Consider the following 22,536-nt stretch of genomic DNA (forward strand, 5'->3'; position numbering starts at 1 on the left):
TAAATAAATATAAAATATAAATATAAATATTTAATTTATTTAAATGTTTGGAGATAATCGCATAATAATAATTTATTATTTGTTTTTGTGAATTTTTGAATTTCTTCTTCTTCTTCTTTGTACAATAAGTACTAAGGGAATTAGATAATGATGATGATTGGATGTTGAGCAATGAAATAATATTTACAAAATATTATACATTCTTTGTTTGTTTGTATTATTGGTATGTGTGGATGGTAATATTACTATTATTTCAGGTTGATTATTACTATTTAAATCTTTTTTGATGGTAAATATTGTCTGATCTTATCTTTCAAGAGATCAGATTGGTAGGTAACAAATTCACGACCGACAGCATCGACCGATTTCTCGAAAATATCAACAGCCATGTTGTAGAGTGAAATGTCGATAGCATTCAAACGTTTGATCTTTTCGATTACATTTGGATCAATGTCTTCAACCTTGAGACGTTGTGTTCCAGTATTGATCTTTGAAAATCTAATTGCTTGGAATCCTGTATAATGTGTCAATAATACTAAACTTTCTGGGAATTTCTCTGTTAATCCAACATATTTATATACACTATATAGAGAAATGAAAATAAATTAATAAACAAATAAAATAATAATTCTTTTTTTTTTTTTTTTTTCGATTTGATTTCATACTATTGAAGATGATAATGAGAACATTTTGAAAGGAATTCTGGATTGTCGTTTGTGTCTGTGGATGCAATACCACACAACATATGAGCCTGTTCATTGGTTGCAGCACCAGTGTGATCCAACCAATCGTCCAAAGTATATTTCATTGATAAGGCGTGACCTGGGTCACGACGATTTTGACGATGGTAGTAATAGTGAGAGATGACTCTGTCGACGGGTTCACGAAGCATGGTCATGTAGCTGTATGGGTTCATCTCCTCCGACGCCAATACACCTAGACGACCTGGTTGCTCGGCCTCGTAGTAGTGGTGCAATCCAAATCGAATGTGACCATAGATGATGTTGAGATAGGAGATGTATTGCACTTCTTGGTAGGATGGACGCATCCAAAAGTGGTGAAACTTGTCACGACGTTCATTTCTCTTGAATATGTTGGCGAGGGATGATCCGCCCGTCTTGGGAACATGAACGAAAATGTATGGGTGTGGCATGAGGAATGGGTTCTTGGTAGGGTCCTGTTTCCACTCCATACTGTTTTTAAAGTCGGCCGATGAGTTGGCATTGAGTGGGTACATGGGATAAGCTTCGCGATCAACGTATGGCACGGCTGCGTATTCGTCGATTTTAATACCCGATTGCATGAGACTCTCGACAAAGGCAACCTCACGGTTGACGTCCGATATGACCAACTCTTGGATTCGAAGTCTCTCGTCTTCGGTCTGTTTGCTAGCCAATGCCTTTTCACGGTTAGCTTCCATCTGCTCCTCGTCGGTCAGTCTCTTTCGACGACGGTCGACAATCTTGGGCGACCAATATTGCAAAGCAACGTCTCTTGCATTGTCGTCGTTGAGGTATCGGTTCTCTGGGTTGGCATGTCTTCTCTTTTGTCTATAGTGTGTGGCAGTGCCAAGAGCTCTGTCTAAATTCTCTCGCATCTCTTCAGGTGTCGGTTGTTTGGATGCCTGTCCCGTCACGGTTGCCTGTCCTTGTCTCTGTCCAACCACACTACTACCACCACCATCCTTTTGACTCATATTCGATATGAGGATCATTGTAATGACGACAAATGCCACACATGCAACCAACAACTGCCTCGTCAACGTGAACCCTCCACTACTTCGTCCACCACTTGTTCCAAAGTTTAATCTATTTTTATTCATCTCTCTCTCTCTCTCTCTCTCTCTTCGTCACTTCTTCTACCTTTTCTTTCTTGTCTACTTGTCGGGGAATGATATGTATTTTAGAACATTAAATAAGATAGATAAGATAGATAGATAAATTTGTGTAAGATGAAAGAGAAATTTACAAAAGGTCAAACAATGAATCACCAATTTTTAGGCGACGTTTTCTGCGATTGTGATGAGCTGGATTCTTTCTTTGTTTTTGAAAAAATCTATCATGCAAGCCGAATTCCGCTCTTTGACGGTTGTCGAGCTTGCTGAAAAAGCCCAATAACTTTCGTTAAACACAAAGATCATTTATTTTTGTTTATTTAATTTAATTAATTAATTTTATTTCCTTTAAACCATTTTTTACTCATAGTATTGTAAAGAATGACATTGATTTGTTGACGAGTTTTGTTCTTTTCTTCTTCTTGATTATAAATTAAAGGTACAAAAGATAGATATCTTTCAACAAATTCGATGATGGTTTCAATCGCCATTTTCAAATCATTTGTCATTATCATCGTTGTACTCGATGTCAATTTAATAATATCCAATAGATTGATAATGTTTTCAATCTTAAACGCTCCAGCATCCACCAATTCTCCAACATTTGGTATTTGCAAATATTGTTTGATAGCAAATTGAATTGAACCACCAAACACCGACACTACACTATCAAAGCGACCAATAAAGATTATATTCTTTGTCCAGTCTTGAATATCCTCCTTGTCAAAGTCTATGAAACTCGTTATCATCTGGAAATAATCATTTCTTGTACTCGATCTTCTTATCGTCTCCATTTAATTGCAGTAATGTGATGATAAAGCTGACAATACCGCAATTAGCAGCAAATAGTTCTAAACTTTGAATATTATGATCATCGTCATTCCTTTCAGGTTCATCTATGGTCATTTCTTGATCTTCTTCTTCTTCTTCATCTTCATCTTCATCTTGGTTGGAATACTGGTGATCTAGTAAAAGAGCTAGAAATTGACGATATTGCAATGCGTAGGATTGTTTAAAACCTTCAAATACTCGCTCGACGTCCAAGTTAACAGCAGGTGCGACTGCTTGGAGGAGATGATGGAGTGAACGAGTCACCAAGATAAAGGATGGAATCCTATTTTTGAATTGATCTAGTGACACATCAAACTCTGAAAACCGTTTGTCAAGCATTACTATGTGGAAAATACCAAAGACGCCACCGAAATAGTCGAAACGATTATCTGATAGGGAATCAAAATATTTTGGGTCATTGCTGATTGACGACAAGAGATATGGGATGATTGCAAATGATTCGTGGAAGTTTCGGAATTTGACAAGGTGTATGGCTAGGCACCAAGCATATGGATAAATCTGTTGCCAAGGGACCACTTTAACAATCTCGTGCAATAATAAAAGAGTTTGCTGAATGTAATCAACCATTTCTTCGTTGCTATACTTTTCACGATTTCTTCTCAACAAACAAGATGAAGAATTTACTTGTCTCGAGTCGATTTCATCCGATACAAAGTCGACTTCCAATACAGAGTAAATATGTTTCATCAATCTTGAAAGGTAAACCGAGATGGAAATATTTTCATCTCCCGAGAATTGAATGAGTTTCCCTAACCCTTTTACAATGTACAATTGATTGTAATAACTATTTGTGTCGAGTTGCTCCTTTAAAATTGTATGATTCAATATCTGTCGAATGGATTTCACAACAAGTCTCTTGTCTGAAACATTGGGGGAAATCAGACAAAGTATATCAACAACATGTGGTGTGTAAAACAAATTGTTTTTGGTAGGTTTCTGGAGAATTGACAATTGGCGTTATCAATCTTGAACAATCCTATAAATAAATAAAAAAGATTATTATTAATATTAAAATATAATTAATTATATTTTAACTTTGTAAATGTATATACACTTACAAAGTTTGGAATAACGGCTCGTATACAAGATAAAGGACAAACTAATAAACCAAATTGTAACATATTTACTATGATATCAAATATATCGTCTTTAAAGAGTAGAAATAACCTATCTCTCTTGATATGACATTGTATATAAGAAAAATAATAAAGAAAATTTTCTAGCATGTCGCCCAATTCAGGTCCTTTACTAGTAAGCGATGCCATCGATTTGACCACAAACCCAAAAAATGATTCATCATTACCCATCAAGTCTGTGATTGTCTTGCAAAAAGGGATGTGAGAAGCATACTGAGCATTAAAAAGTGTCTCTACATGAATGGTCCTCTCTATTTCAAACCCCAACTGAATTGATTGATACATCAACATAAAGCCTGTCCTTTGGACAGAGTATTCATGTTTCATCGTATTGTTTATAAATTCTATCAATTCATTCCATTCATCACCAACTAGAAATATTTAAAATTATTAGTGTTGTGACGACAGTTATGACGAACAATCAATCTACATACCTTGTTGTGCAATATGAATAATATTTATACAATTCTGGGCTTGATTTAAATCACGGTGACTTTGTTGTTCATCTAACCAATTAAATGGTTTGTTGAGATATTCTAAAATCTCTTTTTTTATCCTTTGTTTTAGTTCTCTTGATACTTGTAGTGCTGGTGCTGTTGCTTTTACAAATACTTGAGATAGTGCTTTAATTGATGCACTATGGATCGTTATATCTTTATTGGCAGTCTATATTTATATATATATGTTGATAATGATAATATTGTTGTGGTTAGATATGATGATCTTCTACTCTTTCATTCATCAATCAGTTAATTTCAACGACATACCTTTTTCTTTGTTTGTGGTGGTGCACCATTTGCAAGTAGATAAAGTAACCATATCACTTTTTGTTCTGTATTCTTTGAGAGTAGTAGTATTGTTTTTTGATTTGGAAGAGCATGTTCTTTATTCTGCACTTCCACTTCTACTTCTTTAAAATACTTGATAACATCAGATATGAACTTTCCTGTTGGCATATCCATTTCTCCGTCACAGCTACGTAGCTCTATTGGCCTTTAATTAGCTGCAAAAACAATAACTCTTACAAAATGTTATTATTATTCAGAATTTTAAAATTAAAATATATTAATCATTTTCTTTTATTTTTGATTAATTCACAACAAATGACTAGGGAATTATAATTGATGTAATTCTATCTTGTTTGGTTTGGGTTATGAAAAATAATAAATAGATGGTGATAGGAAACTATCGGCTCTGATATCACCTTTATAATCACTGTAGAAATAATCTTTTAATGATTTTGATTGTCGGACATAATCAGATTGGTCGATCGGTGGTTTGGAATGGTCCAATACCAAGTATTGTACAGTATCACTTTGCAATAATGAATTGTATAGTTGTGTAGCATCATTATATCCAAACCTGTTACCTGATACATCCAGCACTTTGATTGACTTGTTTTGTTGGAACGCATGCTCAAACTCGTCGCACCATTCCAAATGATTGTCTCTGATTGACAGTGTTTTAATGGTTTTAGTATTTGCAATCATCTTGCAGAATGATGGTACATATGATCGATGAATAGTCTCTTCTGTCAGTACCAACGTAGTGATGGTTTGGTTGTGCTGCATCTCATCAAAAAACCTCGAACAGATAATGTGAGAGAGATACGACAGACCAAGATATTCAATGGTCGTATTGTTTTCCCAAATAGCGCGGAACGGCCATTCAAAACTTGGTATTGTTACAATGTCCTTGTTTTTTTTCGAGTAATCATTAAAGTATAAATGTTTATAATAATCTTTGAGCAAGAGTCGTTTGAGAGTGGTGTTTTCCTCCAATGCATCACAAATCCATTCCCAGTTTGACGATTCTTCTTCTTCTTCTTCTCCTTCTTCTTCTTCTTTTTCTTTTTTTTCGTCGTCTTGGTCGCCGACCGCGTATGAATCATACGTTTCAATGGTTTGACAGCTGCTTGCAATACCACCATTTTCCTCTCTTGGCAACAGTATGATAGATACTTCGAGTGATTCCAACTTTGAATCTTCCAATGTTATCAAGTCATACAATTCCGACAATTCGACATAGTCATCATCCAACGAGATGTGTTTGATGTGAGGTTCGAGTCGATCAAACATGTCTTTGTACTGACAGTGTACAAGGTCGCGGTAATACCCGCCACCCTGAAAGAGACAGACATAGCTTGGTTTGAGATGATCGAATAACTCGGCGTTGTCCGCTAACTGTCTATTGTGTATGGCCACGGTACTATGATTCGGAGTGAACCCGTGCATTTTAACAGACCAACTACCATCCCACAACAAATCTTGTTCACCAAGTTCCAATAACATTGTCGTCTTTATATGTGGCGCCAACACGAGTATTTCATTCATTCTCTTTGATACAGAATCTAACCACGCACCTCTTGTCGTAATGTTGATAGTATCTAGTTGTGGTAATTGATCAATGATCTCTTTGTAATCAACTGTAATCTGTCGGCTTCCATATCATAGTCAGAATCGATATTATCCAATAACGTTCTCCAATGTATCTTTTGAATGTTGCAAGTGTGGTGAATAGAATACTGTTGTTGAAGAGGTAGAAAGACGTCCTTTTCGAACCTTCCTATAATGGTCAACTCTCTCCTTGTTCTTCTGACCACTTGAAACCACCATCTCGAGACCAATGCCAAGTCGATCAGATAAGCGTGGCCGCGATGCTTGAAATCTTCCAACTCACCTCTATACAACAATCGACATATCTCGCTGTCTGATCTTAATGAAGAGTGTGTGTTTTGACTCAAACTATAGTGACAATTCCCATCATAGAATGGAGCACGCATCCTCTCTTCAAAACCATTTGATATTGTTCGACTACAAACATGAGCGTTGGTGTAAACGATCAATCTATCAATAATGATAGCTTGTACATATAATGGTATAGAGGGTTGTTGATTAGAAGAAAAAGTATTCATAATCATTATTATGAATACACCTCCAATAATTAAATTCACCACAAAGTAATAATCACCAAGTGCCACCACTCAAATAAAAAAAAAAAACTACAACTTTAATTAAATAAAAGGGGGACAGATAACATCACACAACATTTATTGAAGAGATATAGTCAACAGTAAACCATTCATTGTAACAAAGGGTGTGGTGAGGCGCAGCAGCATTATATGAAATAGATGTAACAGAGTTGGTGTACCACAGCACGAATCAACAGTGGTTTGGTTGGTACCGTTGATTTGGTTGGCGTGCCTTCGATTTGGTTGTTGACTTGTTGACAGCAACCTGGCTAAATTTGTAATTACATGAGTAATATTGGTTTCCTCTACCTAAAATAAAGAGAATAGAATAAAATATATGAATTTTAAATATTTACTTACAAATACATCCTTGCTGATGGCATTATCGTACGATCAATACACGACTTATAACCTGTACTTATATTATTATTATCATCTGATTCCAACAAGACGATACGACAACCTCTCTCTGTTGCGAACAGAACGTGTTCTGTGGTCGGCTAAATTTTCTTTGACTCTTAAGGTATTCTCGTAACTTGATGCGCATTGGTGGGATGTCTCGAGTTACAAGTAGAGAGAGAACACGAGAAGAGATAATTCAGAGGATGGAAAAAAATTTTTAAAGTAAGAACTGTCAGGTTATCGTACATGAGCCAAGACGCAATTCTAATTTAATTCATTTTTAATCTGTCGCCTATTTTTGAAATGGAATTCGAATATCAATGGAAATATCTTTTTAAAAATGATGAGGTCGATCCCGATATTTTTCAATGCTGTTTAATTTTAATGATAATCTAGAATTATTCTATAGAGTGGTTCCGAGGCAACGAAATGGTTCTACAACATTATAAATTGATCATATATTTCACAAGTTCAAATAAATATACATCTATTAATCTACATATACTTATATATATAATTGAACAACATACATACATATTTTAGAATGAATAGAATCTTATTATTTGTAGCCATTGCATTATTGGCTTGTTTCGCTTTGTCGATCAATGCACAAGACATTGATAGTACTTCTGACAAGTCTGCTGCTGTCAACATTGACAGTACCTCTGACAAGGTCCAAGCCGCCGCTGCTGCCGATATTGTAGTCGTCCAACAAGGAGAACCAGCCAAGAAGGTTCGTTTCACCGCCATTGACTCTTCCGCCACCTCGTCGGATGGTAGACATGATGGAAGACACTCTGCATCAACTGGAAGTTTCAGTGGAACAGGATGTCCAAACGCTGCACCAAAGGGAAAGAAGGTCAAATTCACTGCTACTGATACAGACACCTCTGGAACCAGTGGAAGTGCTAGTGGATGCAACTATGGTGGTGGTGAGGAACAACTCGACGGTCACAACGACGGCAAGCATGACGGCAAGACATCAACCACCGATGGTAAGACCAGTTTCAGTGCCTCTGGATCATCTGGCAAGTACAGTGGAAGTGGAAGTGGAAGCGGAAGTGGAAGTGGAAGTGGAAGTGGAAGTGGAAGTGGAAGTGGAAGTGGAATTGTCTCAACCAGTCACGACACTACGGCCGACTCTTCATCGACCACTGCCAGCCCAACTGGTACCGGTTCCGGAAACAACGACAAGGTATCTACCTTGGGTGATTGGGCCGGTCGTCACAAGAAGAATAACACCACCCCACGTGGTTTGACCACCGGTGGTACCGAAGAGTCTGCCCCAAACACCAACTTTATCCAAGATCTCGATGACTATTACATTCACAGTTCGTCGACCCAAGTCGTCGCTTCATTGGTTGTTATTTCAACCTTTTTAATTGCTGTCTTGATTTAAAATATATAATAAATTAATAGCAATAGTAACCAACCAACTACTATTACATGTACACATCTATTTTGTAAGAATTAATAAATAAATAAATAAAAAAATATTCTTCTATACAGAATCAATTTCCTCAAGCTTCAGTGCATATTGACAAGATGGTTAATTTATTTTATACAGTAATAAATATATTATCAAACCCTCAGACTTGAAGAGTGTGATTCAATTTTCAAAAGATGTCTACCTTAAATAATATCCAAGACTGGATAATTGTTACAATTAAAATATAGTAATAATTGATGGATTATTACTATAGTAAATTTATTCAATTTAAAGTTTTAAAAGAAGGTTATTATTATCGTGATTCTTGTTGTTTTGTTATATTACAAACGGGACGGGTCGTGTATTTAAAATATGTATGTATATATGTATGGGTTTAAATGTACAAAAATAAAAGGGTTGTTTGGGATTAATATTAATCGTCAACGGCAACACCCTTGTAAGTGTACTTGAACTGGCTAGAACCTCCGTAGGACTGTAATAAATTTTCGGTTGGGATGAAATCGGCCAATTGCTTGGTCTTTACAAAATTAACCTTTGATACAGTGTATGGGTCCAACCAATGCTTGATAATGTGCCAAAAGCCCATAAATATCCATGGAGCATTTAAAATTAAACACTTGGCCAAAGACTCTGGATAATATTTTTGGAACATATCTACCATGAATTTTACAAGTGGATAATCCTATAGAAAATAAATAAAAAGAAAAGAGATAAATATTTATATATTAATATATTATTTTAAAAAAAAAAGAGAGTTGTAGTGTGAGTTTAATGCATACCATATTTTTAGTACTAAAACTTGACATATCAAAAATAAGAGTACAAGTTTCGATTCCGGGTTTTAACATTTGTTTTCCGCTTTCCATGACATAAACACAGTAACGTTGAGCTTCATCTATATCTCTATTGGTACCATCGTGTTTACGGGTTCTAACTATACAAACGGGTCTTCCCTCTTTATCGGTTCCATGGAAGAAACTCTTTCCACTCTTTAATTCATTTTCAATGCTATCCTCTTTAATATTCTCGACACCAACATTTTGGAATGAGCCTCGGAATACCAAAGCATTATTTAACATTTCATATGCGTCTTTTACTACCCATTTTCTTGCTCTACAAAATCTACAGAATAATAATAAATTAATAAATTATTTAAATTGTAACATTGGTGTTTGAATTCATACCTAAGGATCATAGAATCATCTAATTTTTCAGCCTCTTCTTTGGTTGCATCGGTCATATTTTTGTTGACAAGATCTTTTACCTCTTGAAGTGCTTTCTCTTGAGAAGCTGATAAATCTCCAACATATCCGCTCATTTTTTTTGGTTATTTACTATTATTATTGTTGTTGTTAATTAATTAATATTGATTAATCTAAAAAAAAAAAAAGGTCAGAATTGAATTGATGATGGGAAATGAATAAAAGGAAAGGAAGGAAGGAAGGAAGGAAGGAAGGAAGTTATGTTGTGTGGTTAATATTAATTAATTAATTAATTAATTTTAAATATAGAGGTAGGGAGAGAGAGATTAAAAGGTGTGATAATAAATAGATGTGTGTGAAGTATGCAAAAGATAAAGATATAAAGACGAAACCCAATACATCAGGATTACATGTTCTTTAAAAATTGAAAATCATTCGTCACCCTCTGTTTTGTTAATAGTGCAAACATCATATTTAGCCTGGTATGGTTAAATTAAATCAAAGTATGTCTGTATATTACATTTTAAATATATAAGACATGAGAGATATATCTTACTTTGATATTGAGGAGATGGGATTAAATGATATCACTTGATGAAAAAAATTATAAGGAAGAGTGGAGTGGAACACTTTACTTTTACACCTTAAAAGATAAGATAATAGATTTGTAGAAAACAAATATAGATTTAGATTTAAGAAGAATAAAACGATAGGTATAAAGATGAGATGAAGTACTGTCTATAAATAGATAGATAGATAGATAGTTTTAGAGAGAGAGAGTAGTTATAATTACTTTTTAATATTTGTGTTGTTGTATTATTACTAATATATGCTAAAAACGTATTACTTGATGCAAGATTAATAATGAAGTTGTTGTTATTGATAAAATGTAACAAGTAATGATATACAGTTATATATATAGGTAGGTAGTAGTATTGGTAATAATAATTAAGTTACAGATGTTAATGTTAAAATATATATAAAACTATGAAAACAATTTGTTGTGGAACGTGAACTGCTGCAGCTTATTAAATATATTTCTGTCTCTGTTGTTGTTGTTATTGTCTAGTCTATCGTTATCTGGTGCTATGTTGGTTGTGTGTGTGCGTGCCAAGATACGTTAGTTGTCAATGAAGTTGATCTGTCGCAATGGGAACCAGCTCCCCGTTATCGTTGAAATTGCTTCTTTTAAAAAATATTATTATTGTTGATATTGTCGGGTTGCCTTTTTTGGAAGACGCCCCCCAAACCCTTCACAATTTGCCCAAGCCAACTTCTTTTTAAATCGATTTCCAAAACACCTATTGCTCACTCTATATCCATATCGATGAATCCAACCAATTTCAATTTAATTATTTAATTTAATATCATCATTGTTTTTTTTTCTAGATTTTTGAAAAAAATAAATAAATATTTTTAATTATTTTTTTTTCCTTCTTTTGTAGAGATCCAATTTTGATACCAAAATAATTAAACTATTTAGTTTTTGTTGTTCAAAAAAAAAAATGGAAAAGAAATAATAATATAATAATATAATCTGTCTTTCTCTCTCTCTTTCTGAACCAAATTCATAGATAGGAGTATATTATATTATATTGTTCGGGGGGAATTGATATTACAACATTAATGTTTACACAAATAAATAAATAAAATAAATTTGTTTTTGGTTGGGTTTAATTAATTAATGACGTTTAAATTGTAGTGTATCATTAATTAATAATTTAGTTTGTTCATACAACATAAATGATAGTGAAGATGAACATCCAGCTTTAATTAAACTTGGAATTGCTCCCTAAAAAAAACAATAGATAAATAAATAAATGTTTTTGAGAATAATTATTTCCTTCACTTTAAAGTTAAATATATATATTTACCTTGAAAAATGATTTCCAACCTTCATATCTATACATTGTAGTAATTGTATAATGCATTGTTGATCCTTTTGAAACTTGTAATCTTTTTTTAATAACGTCTAGTGGAAGTACAAGGAATTTAGACATGGCACCTGACAAGCCACCGCATATAAATTGTCCAACTGGATCGGCCTTTGCCGTCTGCGTAGATGCGTTTCCATGGTTAGTTCTCAAATTGATCCAAGTATGTTTAAGTGTTTCATAAAATGTAAATTGCAGTGCCATCAATGGCACAATTTGTAATAGTGAACTACCAACACCATTATAAATCGATCTAGTCTTTTCCAACTCCTTCAATGTTTCATAAATTGATACATGATGTTTTTTTGATACTATATTTGTTCTAATTGTATCAAATGGGTATGATACTAAAAAAAAGGATAGAAATAAGTTAAAAGGTATTGGATCAATTTTTGAATCTATATTTAAACATATATTACATACAAAGAGTAGCAGCAGCACTTGATAAACCACCAGATACCAATGAAATGATGGGAGGTGGTTTATAATGTTCATCTTTACAAATATTTTTAGTGTAGTTTTCATCTAGTATTCTATTCAATGAAGAATAGCATGCAAATTGAGCGGCACCATATGAAATCCATAGAATCTCTGCTGTCAGATTACCCTTCCATAGTGCACGGTATCCCTCCTCTCGTGTGATCTTGGACAATGTTTGAAAGACACCACTGTACTCTTGTTGAAGCGTGGATTTGTAGACTGCACTTTGGTGTGCATGTGAAGTATCGTGTTTCTGCAGCTGGAATCGTATCTTTACAACATCCAAAGGTGCCACTATGCATCTAGTCAATGCACCCGACATTGCACCAGCTATCAACTCTGTCTTGAAATGTTGACTATGTATTGCATCTGCATGTTCTTTTTCCGATTTACCATCATGAATATTATTACTATTGTTATTGTTGTTTTCAGTACTGGTCATTCTCTATTTGACTAGTAAATAGAGAGAGAGAGAATCAACTTAAACTGTTAACAAACTTTAATTTGTGAACTCTAAGTGAACAGTCACAGGTTGTTGTATGAACAAAATTAAATTAAAATCAAATTTTTACTCTTTCTTGTGGTGGTGATGGATCGTCATCTTCATCTTCTTCATTTTCGCATTTATTTGTTTTGATTTATATATATATAGTATAGTATAGCAGATAGAGAGATGATTGAAAGACAAATAGCATCATTGGAGAATAAATTCCAACAAGGCAATTACTATGATATATTGCAGTCGTACAAAGCACTCTACTTTAGAAACTCAGCAGCCAAGAAGTTTAAAGAGACCGTTGCATTGCTCATGTCAGGTGCAACCAACTTTCTCAAATACGAACAATGGAATTGTGCTGCTGAATGTGCTCAATTACTAGTAGATACATACAAGAACTTTAAAACTCAATACAATGATGAATCAAAAGGTTTGTAGAAATAGATAGATGTATGAACATAATCACTTACTATCTCTATATATATATTGTAGAAAACATTGTTAAAATATTTAAAGGATTTGGTGAAACTGAATGTGCAGCAAAGACTAACTTTATGAGAGACGCAATTAAATGGAGTGCAGAGAATGGAGCAGAGAAGAAGGGATCACCGGAATTCCATACCTTGTTGGCAAATTCATTGGCACGTGAAGGAGACTATATCGACGCACAAAAACACTATATATTTGGAGACGACCCTATTGCATTTGCATCGATGCTCAAGACATGGGCTGAAGACTCTCCCAACAAGTCTGATGCCGATTTGTACATTGTCAGAGCCGTCTTGGGATACCTCTGCACTGGCAAACTCAACGACGCAACCACTCTCTTCAAGTCATTCACATCACAAGTCACCATTGACTCTCCACTCATCAATTTTACCAATTTCCTTTTGATGACTTTGACTAGAGATGCTCTTCCATTATTCAAAACTCTTCGTGCCAAATATGCTCCATCTATTGGTCGTGACCCTGATTTTTCAAAGGTAAATAATTAATTAATAATAATAATAATTAATAATAATAATAATAATAATAGAACTCTTGGCTAACCCCGTTTCTACTACTATATATTAGTATTTGGATCAAATTGCATTTGTATTCTATAAGGTTCCACTTCCACAAAGTGGTGGTTTGGGTTCATTGTTGAGTGGTTTGTTTGGTGGAGGTGGTGGAGGTATGTTTGGTGGTGGTGGTAATAGTAGCGCTGGTAGATCCAATGAAGATACAATGGACACTGCTACAGATGATGCCGATTAAAAAATGAGCAACGCAACTCGACCCCCTAAACAAAATGTAAATGAAAAAAGAATAATCTTCCTCTATAAATACCATTTTGAAATAGAACCATTCATTTCAATTTGTGATCCAGACGATCATCTCTTATTATAAGGAATTATAATAAAAATGAACTAATAATTATTATTACAGCCAACAAATGTGCATTACATTGCCAAACTGTTTTTCCATTTAGTAGTATCGTTATATTATTATTATTTATTAGAGAGTCAAATTAATTTACTTTCTTAATAATGGTAATTTCTTTTTCAAGACTAAACAACAATAATTGTTATGTGTAAGTATATTTACAATTAATTTTTTTTTTATATTATTATTATTATTATAATCTTTATACATACCAACAAATGAAGCAAAACCAAGTACTAAAATACCAAATGAAAGTTTGAGACCAAAGTTGAATTGTCGATTGGTAGAGTTTAATATGGTTCTTTGAACAATCTCTCCGTTGGTGTCAAAGACAACTCTGTGCTTATTATAGTTATTATTATTTGTTGAGTGTTCCCAATAGGTGATGGTTACAGAGCCATCCTTTCCAGAGACAACAACTGGTTTGGAAAAGGTTGGTTTGAACCATAGACTCAAAAATCCAGAAAACTTTTGCTTATCATCTCCCTTTGTGAAAAGAATGCCTCCTTGTGGATGCAACACACGATCTACCCAATGTAAAGAGAGACGTTCTCTATCGTTTTGGTCCATATCTCTCCATCCCATCTAAATAGATTTATAATGTTAGTCAGAGAGAAAGATCATTGCTGTTGTTTGTCTATCATTGTCTGTATACATACCCAACCCAAGATAGTATGAGCAGCCTTATCAGCAATATATTCCATTCCATAGTAAGAGTATACACCAGAGGTGATATCTGAACCAAAGTCACTTCTTACTACAGTCTTTACAATCTTGAAGCTATCTGGGAATGCAATAGCACCCTTTTCATTTCTTTATAATTACAATTTAGAAAGTGATAGAGAGAGAAAGAGAGAGATAAAGAAAGAAAGAAAGAGTACATGTTAATACCAATCAACTTGATGTAACAAGGGTACTACTATAACTAATATGCTACATACTGGTGCTTCTTTGAAGGTGTATTTGGAGCTGACATTTGAGATGTGAATAATATTGATATTGTATACAAATATACAATTTATATATAAATAAGACTATGCAAATTGAACAACCAAGTGATTTCTCGTCAACTCGCTCAGATCTGTGTTTTCATCTTTTCAAACCTAAATTTAATCTATTTTTTAAAAGTGATTTATAGTTGTTGTATTTGTATAGAGATAGGATAGGATAGTTATCTCTTTTAAAAGCGCATATAAAGAGATAAATAGAGATATAGATAGAAAATGACAATAAATAGTTTATTGATAACTAATCTTAATGGAAATATAGTGTTCTCTAAATACTACAACTCTTTCAACGAAGAGAAACAAAATGAATTTGAAAAGATCCTCTATCAACTCACCAAAGATGAATGGATACACTCAAAGAATGAAAAGCATTTAATAACAGAGTTTGCGTAGGTTAAATTAATATTATACAACAACAACAACAACAACAACAACAAAGCAGACACCATCTTATTCTAATTTACAAACAAATCTATTTCGGTCCCAATATATATAGAGGAAATATAATAGTCTTTACAAATGTAGGAGAACTATTATTGTTCTTGTGTGGATCTTCAGATGAATATGATGAACTTGCATGTATGTTATCTTATTCCTCGCGGTCTTGGTCATGTCAGTCAATAACATTATTAACAACTCAATTTCATTGCCATTATATTATTATAGTATCAGATATAATGAATCCAATTGTAGAATGCTTAAAAGATGTTTGTAAAAAGAAAGGTGTATCAGAGTTATTCTTTATTGAACAGATACCCAAATTTGTATTATATATAGACGAAATCATTCAAAGAGTAAGTTTTAGTTGGTGTTTGCTATGTCTCATCTACGACCAATCAACGCGAGACATGTTTCGCGACCTCAAATTCATTCTTTTATCATCGTCGTTTGGTTCGGAATTGGCCAGGGAGATATCTACCCTTCTTTCCACACATCCCTTTTCACACTTTAATGATTCCCGACACGCATTGGTGATCGTCGGTGTGCGTCAACGAAAGAATGAAAGAATGGCTGAAAGGGACACGCCCTTTTTGACAGATCTTTGAAAATCTGTAGATACTTTAACAATTACTAACTTTTTCTCTTTCTCTCATTTATTTACAGGGCTATTTGGATCAAGTACAATTTGAAAGTATTTCCAACTACAGTTTACTTAAACATGATAAAAAGGAGGCAGTCTAAAAGTATCACCGACCGAGGTGGTTCAGCCGAAAGAAAGAAAATATCATATGGTCACCCAACGCTGTCTGTGATCACTCCTCACCCATCCATCCATTCACGAATGGATTTACCGCACAATAAATATCTGTATAATCATTCACACGAAAAACGCGACACCTTTCAAAGGGTGCGCTCTTTAGAGATTTTTCGAAAAAATCTAGAAGAAGATGGAGGGCTGAACAAGGGCAACTGCACCCAAAGTATTTTTAAGTTGCTAATTGGCAGTTCGCTTGCCACGCAGGTTTATGTTATGTCTTGCCAACTCTTTTATTTTTTTAATTGTTTTTTCTTAATATCTTGTACATACATATAAACTTGCACGTGTTGTATAAATATACATACATACACACCACACATTTAAATAGTACCACGAGTGTGACTCTGGCAGCTTACTTTTAGATAGATAGAGATAGAGAAGTAAAGGATCGATCTTGTCAGCTGCTAAAGAACAGATCATCATCACTATCATATCAACGTTAACCGAAAATGACAACAAAGAAATCATCTCCATCTTTTAAAAGTACGACTAGATACAGATATAACAAAGCTGTGTTGTAATGAATAAATGATTAACATGTTTTTTTTTTTTGACTTAACCCAGGGTTATCATCATCAAAGAATATCATTTTATCGATATGTATTTTAGTAGTAGTATTATTTCAAAATATTATATTAGTTGTATCAGCAGCAGATGAAGTCAAAGTAGTATCAAGTAGCATTACGCGTAAGAGCACAAATGTGATGAGTGCAGAGATGGATTTTGCATTGATGGACATTACGTTTGACAAACCACTCTACACCTACATGAATGTGATCTGTCCCAATTTCACATGTCCTGCGGCACCTATCATACCACCTCAAATCGATTGTACCTGTGACTATACCAATCCACAAGCGTGTCCACAAACTGGAAGTGGGTGTCCAAGTTGTCCAACAGAGTACACCGAGACAGATTATCTCGGAAATAACGTCACCATCCCATATTGCGACTATGAGAATGACCCATGGACTACCATTCAAACAAACACCAACTATTTCTATGCAGAGACTTCAGACACTATCAAATTACGTCTCAAAGCAGACAACTCCATCTGTCAAGGTCTACGTCTATACGGTACTCAAAATACTGGTAGTTTCTATATCTACGTATCAACCAATCCATCCGAAGGTTTAGGTCGTAGAACATCTGGTGATCTTTCATTAGTATGTTAATAATATCTAAATTAAACACAACACAGTATGCATTATTAATTAATTAATCAATTTCTATTTACTTCTAGATTCCACTTCAAATTGGTATTTGTCCAAGTGATAATACGGATTGGGCACCAATGCAAAGTTGGACAAATAATACCTATTTCATTTCACTTACACCAATTAAAACATCTGCATCATTTGGATTTATTGTATATTCGAGTGATATTTCAGCACCAGTGCCACCTGCACAGCCATGTACAGCGATTCTCCCCACCCATCAATGTATCAACGATGGTGACTTGCTCGAGGGTGAAGGTCAGTCTGAAATACCAACCTTTTATACTTTTGTCGTTGATCGTCCCATGGTCCTATCATTTGGTTGTCCATTACTCTTTGAAGACATTGATTTCTTTATTAGTGATTCCCCTAATATGACCAATCCAGATGCATCTAATTTTAAATGGAGTGCAATGCGTCCATGTAAGTCAAAAAATATAGATAGATAACATAATGAAAAATAGTTCATCATCTGATTATTAACCACCCACATTTTTGTTTTTTATTTTATTTAGATGATGATTATTTAACATTGACACTTAAACCATGGAATGAAACAACACCTAAAATATTGTATATTAGTATTATTCCATACTATCCATCAAAGTTCCAATGTACAGTTACGACACATACCAACAATACAAAGCGAGCGATTACCGACAACTATGATTTAGGCGGTACCTACCTTTCAATGGGAACATCGAGATTGATCTTCCCCGATGGCACTCACTTGCTACCCGATATTTGGCAGAATACTGACCGTTTCTATTCGCTCTTTCCCCGTGTCAACAATAACCCGCTCTGGCCAATCCCCAACATCTTGTTTGACGCGTCGGAGCGTTTCAATTTTTTCTCGGATATTTCCTTTGCCGACCCAACCAACCCACCCCTTCCCAATACATACCAGGCTGCTTTCATCCTCTCAATCGACCGAAAGTCGACGACAGTCTTTTCCGACTACTCCAACATCACCCGATCCAAGCTCGAATTTCTCGATATTTTGGTGGATGCTGATGGCAACCCTGTGGTTGGTGCCATTGGATTCACGCCCGTCGTGTTGCCATGCAACTACACCGAGTTCCAGTCTACTCTGGCCATGATCAATTCACTCGAGGATCAGTTGTTTGCAACATCAGAGTTTCAAAATGTATCGTCGCTCCGATTCAATATTGATGTGTTGACAATGCGTGATTCATGGGCTGGATGCACTGCACAGGCAAAGAGCCTGCTGCAAACACAAACCGTCGAGAAACGTCTCAACACGACCCGTTGTCCGTACTCGTCGAGCGACCCGCGTTATGCACTCGAGCCATGCTGCAACAGCACCACCACCTTTTTCGAGTGCTGTGTGCCCCGTGAGCTCTTGGTCGAGACAACCGTCAACATCGGTGTCTACAACGACCTAGTGTCCAGCACTTGCTCTTCCTACGACTGCACGGTCAGTCTCTTGAATGACTACTATGCATCCGTGTCACAGGTCGAAGACGGTAGTTGCGCGCTCACATTTGACAGCTTTTTTGATTTCCAGCTCGATATTTACACAACGCTGCGTCGTTGCAAGAGTATCTATGACTATATCTCGTGCGACAATGATACCCAGTGTGGCGGGCACACTTGTAATCTCTTTTATCGATTCTGCGAGATTCCATTCGACGTGCAAGACAAACAATACATGCAGTGCGTGTTGAATGGATCGTCGGCGACTATCCAGTACTATCTTCAATACACGTTGGGTATTAGTGCCAGTCCCAACGAGACGGCCTTTTTGGACGAGGTCTACAACTACTTCCTCATCGACGATTGCACGCATCGCACAGGCTTGGCCTTTAGAACATACTACCGGTACTCCAACTTTGACCCGCGTACCAGCAAGTGCTATCCATCACCCGTTTGCTTGGACGCCACTTGTTTGACCGTGCACGACGTCTGCTACGACGGATACTATAGTGGATGGAACCTGTACCGTTACGGAACAAGCCCAAAGACGTGTGCCAACAATGGATACTGCTCAGACATGTCGTGCGAGTCGCCCAGGGACTGCAACACAACGTGTGCCGCACAGCCGAGCTTCTGCGGCTACTGTACCAACAATGAAACACAGTGTCACAAGTTCTCATCGATTTCGGGCAGCGCTGCTTGCTCGGCGACACCCAACGTGTGTATTATGGACAATGGCCAGTACTTGGTCGGTGCAGCAGCCCAATGTGCCACCGCCGGCACGTGCTCGTCCGTTTGCGGCTACCAATGCCAAACCAACGGTGTCACAGGCTGCATCTACACGCCCGCCGTTGATTCTGGCAATTGTCAGGCCGTTCAAAACTCTACTTGGAATGCTGCTCGTGGCATTTGCCAGGTGACCGTTCCCCAGACTACATGTACATCACGTCCCAACCACATCTGGTTAAACTGCGCTGCCAAGTCAGTTTCAGAGTGCTACTCGCCATTGGGCAGCGACCCATTGGAAGACAATTTGTGTGTTTTAGTTAGTACCAAGTGTAATACCAAGGAGGAATGTGAGGCGAGTGGAGGGTGTTCAGATGCCTATTTCTTCCAGTCCAAGCAGACTGTAAACTACACCAACGGGCTTGGAAAGTGTGTCCACGGTCATTATGCATACAAGAGTAACTGGCCCGTCCCAACTTGTCTTGATGACAGCGAGAATGACTCGCCAAAGGGATGCTTCTCTTCGACACCCTTGGTGTTTACAGAGGCCGAGTGTTTAGAGCTTGGCCCAGACTATTCTTGGTGGGCTCCAGCTATCACTCAAGCACAATGCACATCGCAAATGGGATGCAAGACTATTGACACGGCACAACAAAACCTTCCCAACAACTACCGATTCAACCAAATGGACCAAGACTTGTGCGAAACGTGTAGCGATATTTCACACGAGTGGACTAATATGTTTGAATGGATTCCAGGTGTTTGGACACCAAGTATCCCAGTCAAACCACAGTGGATCAAGCCAGACTTCCGTCACTCTTCATCGATTCAAAAGGTGCTGGATTTTGGAGCCATTGCGACCGAGCTCAACTATGGCTACTACACTCATGTCTCTGATTTGCTACGTTCGGCTTCTCTATGTCGTATGGAGCGTGTAGAGGAGAATCTCAACTCGATATCCTGCTCGTGTAGTGGGCCAGGAGGATCAGAATGTTTTACCACATCTGCATTGATGCTCGGTGAGACAAAACCATGTGCCAACGAACAATCATCGTTTTCATTCTCCTATGGTATGCTCCAATTCAAAGAGTCTAGTGTTCCATTTGCCTGTACATCGGTTCTCGTTTCCCAGGTATCTCGTCAGTTGTTCAAGGCCACCGAGCTCCAAACTCTCTCTTCCAACTTTGTCTCTTATCGCAAACCCGATGATTTTGCCTTACTCAATTCGCGTGGCGCTATTATTGGTACCATTTTATCGGATGGTGTCAAGATTCAAGCACAGGGTGTCAACTCGTACACACTCTGTTTCTCAAGCAGTGCTACCCCAGAGAGCTACAAACTTTCAGTATTGGACTTTGTCATTGAAGAGGATATCTTGGTTCCAATGGAAGTTAACATTACCTCTATCATTGATTCAACCGACAATATCACCTACAAATGTGCTTTCCTCCCCAATGTCAACCCAACCGCCACATACCTTCTCGTTGCACGTATCGACGACTATCAAAACAAACAAAAGGAAGTGTTTGACAAGGGTGCCACAGGACTCATCTATACACTGGCCGTCATCTTCCTCCTCGCCTCTATCTGGGGTCTTGTCCAACTCGCAATCACTGGTTATAAATGTTATCAAGGTTTGGAAAAACCTAAATTGGTTCATTCTTTAATTGTTACAGTAACTGTATTTATGTTAAGTAAGTAAATAGTATTTATAAATATTTATTTACATATAAATATTAATTAATTATTTCTAATTTTACTATATAGTTCGATCAATTTATTTCTTTATATTGCCAAGTGGAAAACTTAGTACATCAGCAGTAGCAGATTATATTTTGGTAGTGTTACCAACATTTATTTACTTTACTGCATTTACCATTATTATTGTACTTTGGTATATTATTGTCAAGAGTAGAACACAACGTAACATCCTTCGTCGTATTGGTTTGATGATTGGCACGATCAATGCTATTCTCTACATATTGTTTATCATTATTATTTTGGTGTTCCATCTTACTGAAAGTAATCCAACCAATGACTGTATTGGTCGTATGGTTGTTGAAGCCAACACGACCACGCCACAGCGTATCGTGTCTATCGTGTATGCCGTCGTCCAGGCCGTCATTTCGTTGGTCATTGGTGCTGCCTTTGTCTACTTGGGTGGTACTCTCTATTTTATGATGCGTTTCAAAAAGGTCGATGTCGACAATGATCACAGAGACCAACAACAAAAGAGAATTTCAGTGGTCACATTGGCCTGTTCAGTCGGTTTTATTCTCCATTGCGTCTTTGTGCTCATTCTTGTCGGAGCTGAACCTAGCAACATTATTTTCAGTTTCATTGGTCTCCTCATCACCGAAGTTATCCCCGTCATCTCCATCCTCTACTCTTACAACCAAGGTAGTCTTTCGGGTGTCAAACAGACCACCAACACTAGCAAACTCTCCTATGTCACTGATAGTCGTGAAAACTTTAACAGCTCTGCCAACAGCAGTTCTGTCAATCGTACCACATATGATAGTAGCTTTACTAGTTCAAGTAGAGGTTAAAAAGGTACCAAGGCCTCTTTAAAATGTAGCAACCTATTTATTATTTTTTTCCCCCCAAATCAACCAACCTATCCTTCATCCCCTTCCACCAATAGATTAATTTTAATTGTTGTGTAATATCATTTATTTATTAATTCCAAACTTGTATATCAAACAAATA

The 22,536-nt window shown here is 36.3% G+C and overlaps 11 protein-coding genes across 11 annotated transcripts; 4 read left to right on the forward strand and 7 right to left on the reverse strand.

Moving 5' to 3' along the window:
- Positions 1-272: 272 nt before the first annotated feature.
- Positions 273-1,822, reverse strand: cnrC (putative cell number regulator; the record flags this gene model as incomplete). The annotated part of the gene is made up of 2 exons (XM_004359471.1): positions 273-582; positions 666-1,822. 2 exons carry the CDS (start codon positions 1,820-1,822, stop codon positions 273-275), a joined length of 1,467 nt encoding a protein of 488 aa, XP_004359528.1.
- A 341-nt stretch (positions 1,823-2,163) lies between these two features.
- DFA_01565 (uncharacterized protein) lies at positions 2,164-4,784 on the reverse strand (the record flags this gene model as incomplete). Its single annotated transcript, XM_004359472.1, has 6 exons — positions 2,164-2,583; positions 2,660-2,948; positions 2,982-3,490; positions 3,739-4,193; positions 4,257-4,488; positions 4,590-4,784. The coding sequence occupies 6 exons, from the start codon at positions 4,782-4,784 to the stop codon at positions 2,164-2,166; spliced, it is 2,100 nt and encodes a 699-aa protein (XP_004359529.1).
- A 189-nt stretch (positions 4,785-4,973) lies between these two features.
- DFA_01566 (uncharacterized protein) lies at positions 4,974-6,155 on the reverse strand (the record flags this gene model as incomplete). The annotated part of the gene is made up of 1 exon (XM_004359473.1): positions 4,974-6,155. The coding sequence occupies one exon, from the start codon at positions 6,153-6,155 to the stop codon at positions 4,974-4,976; it is 1,182 nt and encodes a 393-aa protein (XP_004359530.1).
- Positions 6,156-6,208: 53 nt separating this feature from the next.
- Positions 6,209-7,340, reverse strand: DFA_01567 (uncharacterized protein; the record flags this gene model as incomplete). The annotated part of the gene is made up of 3 exons (XM_004359474.1): positions 6,209-6,804; positions 7,079-7,102; positions 7,241-7,340. The coding sequence occupies 3 exons, from the start codon at positions 7,338-7,340 to the stop codon at positions 6,209-6,211; spliced, it is 720 nt and encodes a 239-aa protein (XP_004359531.1).
- A 399-nt stretch (positions 7,341-7,739) lies between these two features.
- Positions 7,740-8,594, forward strand: DFA_01568 (uncharacterized protein; the record flags this gene model as incomplete). The annotated part of the gene is made up of 1 exon (XM_004359475.1): positions 7,740-8,594. The coding sequence occupies one exon, from the start codon at positions 7,740-7,742 to the stop codon at positions 8,592-8,594; it is 855 nt and encodes a 284-aa protein (XP_004359532.1).
- Positions 8,595-9,057: 463 nt separating this feature from the next.
- DFA_01569 (cellular retinaldehyde-binding/triple function domain-containing protein) lies at positions 9,058-9,963 on the reverse strand (the record flags this gene model as incomplete). Its single annotated transcript, XM_004359476.1, has 3 exons — positions 9,058-9,327; positions 9,425-9,767; positions 9,830-9,963. The coding sequence occupies 3 exons, from the start codon at positions 9,961-9,963 to the stop codon at positions 9,058-9,060; spliced, it is 747 nt and encodes a 248-aa protein (XP_004359533.1).
- Positions 9,964-10,015: 52 nt separating this feature from the next.
- mcfK (mitochondrial substrate carrier family protein) lies at positions 10,016-12,703 on the reverse strand (the record flags this gene model as incomplete). Its single annotated transcript, XM_004359477.1, has 5 exons — positions 10,016-10,020; positions 10,641-10,669; positions 11,584-11,639; positions 11,722-12,128; positions 12,205-12,703. 5 exons carry the CDS (start codon positions 12,701-12,703, stop codon positions 10,016-10,018), a joined length of 996 nt encoding a protein of 331 aa, XP_004359534.1.
- A 231-nt stretch (positions 12,704-12,934) lies between these two features.
- DFA_01571 (DUF410 family protein) lies at positions 12,935-14,014 on the forward strand (the record flags this gene model as incomplete). Its single annotated transcript, XM_004359478.1, has 3 exons — positions 12,935-13,187; positions 13,250-13,740; positions 13,832-14,014. 3 exons carry the CDS (start codon positions 12,935-12,937, stop codon positions 14,012-14,014), a joined length of 927 nt encoding a protein of 308 aa, XP_004359535.1.
- Positions 14,015-14,272: 258 nt separating this feature from the next.
- Positions 14,273-15,158, reverse strand: DFA_01572 (putative transmembrane protein; the record flags this gene model as incomplete). Its single annotated transcript, XM_004359479.1, has 4 exons — positions 14,273-14,307; positions 14,395-14,767; positions 14,842-14,995; positions 15,124-15,158. The coding sequence occupies 4 exons, from the start codon at positions 15,156-15,158 to the stop codon at positions 14,273-14,275; spliced, it is 597 nt and encodes a 198-aa protein (XP_004359536.1).
- Positions 15,159-15,405: 247 nt separating this feature from the next.
- DFA_01573 (uncharacterized protein) lies at positions 15,406-19,577 on the forward strand (the record flags this gene model as incomplete). Its single annotated transcript, XM_004359480.1, has 8 exons — positions 15,406-15,578; positions 15,686-15,768; positions 15,856-15,983; positions 16,294-16,321; positions 17,087-17,613; positions 17,691-18,087; positions 18,180-19,226; positions 19,405-19,577. 8 exons carry the CDS (start codon positions 15,406-15,408, stop codon positions 19,575-19,577), a joined length of 2,556 nt encoding a protein of 851 aa, XP_004359537.1.
- A 251-nt stretch (positions 19,578-19,828) lies between these two features.
- Positions 19,829-22,376, forward strand: DFA_01574 (uncharacterized protein; the record flags this gene model as incomplete). The annotated part of the gene is made up of 2 exons (XM_004359481.1): positions 19,829-21,521; positions 21,595-22,376. 2 exons carry the CDS (start codon positions 19,829-19,831, stop codon positions 22,374-22,376), a joined length of 2,475 nt encoding a protein of 824 aa, XP_004359538.1.
- Between the last annotated feature and the right edge of the window lie 160 nt (positions 22,377-22,536).

Source organism: Cavenderia fasciculata (genome assembly GCF_000203815.1).
Source record: "Cavenderia fasciculata unplaced genomic scaffold Scf_Dfasci-F-a-25c12.r2-5, whole genome shotgun sequence".
Taxonomy (NCBI): domain Eukaryota; phylum Evosea; class Eumycetozoa; order Acytosteliales; family Cavenderiaceae; genus Cavenderia; species Cavenderia fasciculata.